Below are 2284 nucleotides of genomic sequence, written 5' to 3' on the forward strand. Positions count from 1 at the left end.
CACAACCCTCTTACCTGTGTTTGACCCGTGCGTTTCTCCATTTGAATTATATTCATTCAAATTGTGATACTTGCCAACCCTCTGTTTTGACTGATTCTTTCGAAGCCACCTAAGTCTTTCTGATTCCATCATTGTAAAACCATCTACCAAAAATTGTTGATAAAGTCTCCTTGATCGCAACAATGTTTGTGCTTCATTAGATCTTGATTGAATTCTAAAGGCCAACCACTCTCTTATTGTAAGTCGATTTCGCTTTGTGGCTTCTTCCCAAGAAATATCTTTATTGTTCTGTTCTGACTGTGTTATGTCTGTGAAATGGCGAATATTTGTCCCTTTATCACGGTGCCTCACATTAGGTCTATATCCATCCTCACCATATGGAAATAATAATGGGCACTAATATCCTAAATAACTGGTATGATACTCATCTATCCTTTGAAGTTCGCCACATTGTTTTTGCACTATAATGTCTCTTTTTTCTGCAGTGTCGACATCTCCAACAATTAAAGCAGCTACTTTGGATACAGTTGGTTGATTACATATCCTTCCATCATTTCTTCGTTCAGATATTAAACGAAGTTTTAAATCAGAAACACCTTCTTCACAAAGTCTGTCCCTTGCCATGCGAAATGGTTGTGCATGAACATTATGTTCATATAACATTTCAGATAGTTTTCTCACAATATTAACATCAACTCCACTTTTTGACCTATAATGAAAAGAGTTGAAACAGTTTATTGCAAGTTTCTTAAATAAATAAATTTAAAGTTTGGAAAATAATAGATATCTAACCTGAATCCATGCATTCTGTTTTCAATTTCATTCTCAGTGTCATAAAGATATAGTTGTGCAAATCGTGGATTTTGACCTGGCATCGATAACATGCTTCCTATTTGGTGACATGTTTGACCTTGGATACGAAAATTGGGAGGGCATCTACCGTTGTTAAATCGATTGTCCACTTTCGCACCGGGAGATGTAAATGCAAACATAACGTTGTACATTCAAATTTGTTGTTGGAAATTTTTTGATTCACATGATTCGTTGTCAAACAACAGATGTTGTAGAACTTTAGGAGCGGGTTTTAACAAAAGTAACTGAACTTTTCCTGATCCACAACACATGGAAAATTTAGGATTGGACGCATGACGACATTTGTTTTTCCTTTCCGAATACCACATATTTGCACCCCAATATTGACATTCAATGACAGGATCCCCTATATCATAATACCCTCCTGATCATCAATAGTATTTAATTCATATGTTAAATGAGTTGTATTTCATAATAATAAAATATTATTTATAGTAAATCATTTTAAAATACCTGATGTAATTTCAAAAGTTTCCATAGCATCTGTTCCATTAGACATTTCATCTTCACCAAAACTTGAATTTGTTGCTGAATTGTAACCTATTGACATAACATTTATTGTGTTAAGAATATTGTAATATTCTATGACATATCATAAACAAATTAACTCAAATGAAAAATAATTAAGAATATACCGTCAGATTCATCATTCATATTATCGTCTCCACTATCAGATGCAAAAAGCTCATTGAGTTGCAATTCTGGTATTGGATCTTGGTTTGATGTTGTTGCAGCAAATGTATTGTCAAACCTCTTAGATAAGTTAACTCCTAATTTGGTAATGTTTCTGCTTGATATCCTTTTTGATCTGATATTATTATTGGTACTTGGCTTAGTCTTTAAGGACGAATGAAGTTGACGACTTACTTCAACGTTGGCTATACCACGACCGTCATTTAGTATGTTTGGCGAAAGTTCTGATAGTGGTATCCTCAAAGCTGTTGAGTCATTGCCGCGTCTTTTATCAAATGTACCGTTATCTTTTAGAGCAGTTTTCAACCTCTTAGATTTCTTGTCATCAATAACACTCTTTCTATAAATTCTGGCTTTTGCAGCATTCTTCCTCCTCAAAACAGTTTTAAAATGTAATTCTTCATCTACCATTTTGAATATTTTCTATTATAGTACTCACTCAGGCTCTATAATTCAAAATGATCATACTTGATCATACATCTGAAAAAATTACACATATATAACAGATATTATATATCTTCATCATTATAAATAAAACAAAAGATATATAATTTTATAGTGAATAAAAATATCAAATGTTCACCTGATAAAAAAACATAACTTACATTGCCATGGCTTTATTTGAATAAAGTTTTCTTACAGCTTTTGCTCATTCAACATGATAAGTTCATTTCTTGAATTTCGAACAATACTTGAAATGATAATATATAATATATAA

The 2284-nt window shown here is 32.4% G+C and overlaps 1 protein-coding gene across 1 annotated transcript; it reads right to left on the reverse strand.

Moving 5' to 3' along the window:
• Positions 1–396: 396 nt before the first annotated feature.
• On the reverse strand, positions 397–1977 carry LOC127122201 (uncharacterized). Its single transcript, XM_051052578.1, has 4 exons — positions 1509–1977; positions 1327–1413; positions 1177–1237; positions 397–709 (listed from the first exon to the last, which is right to left on the reverse strand). Exons 1-4 carry the CDS (start codon positions 1975–1977, stop codon positions 397–399), a joined length of 930 nt encoding a protein of 309 aa, XP_050908535.1.
• Positions 1978–2284: the final 307 nt, after the last annotated feature.

The sequence above is a fragment of the Lathyrus oleraceus genome, chromosome 2, assembly GCF_024323335.1.
Source record: "Lathyrus oleraceus cultivar Zhongwan6 chromosome 2, CAAS_Psat_ZW6_1.0, whole genome shotgun sequence".
Taxonomy (NCBI): Eukaryota; Viridiplantae; Streptophyta; class Magnoliopsida; order Fabales; family Fabaceae; genus Lathyrus; species Lathyrus oleraceus.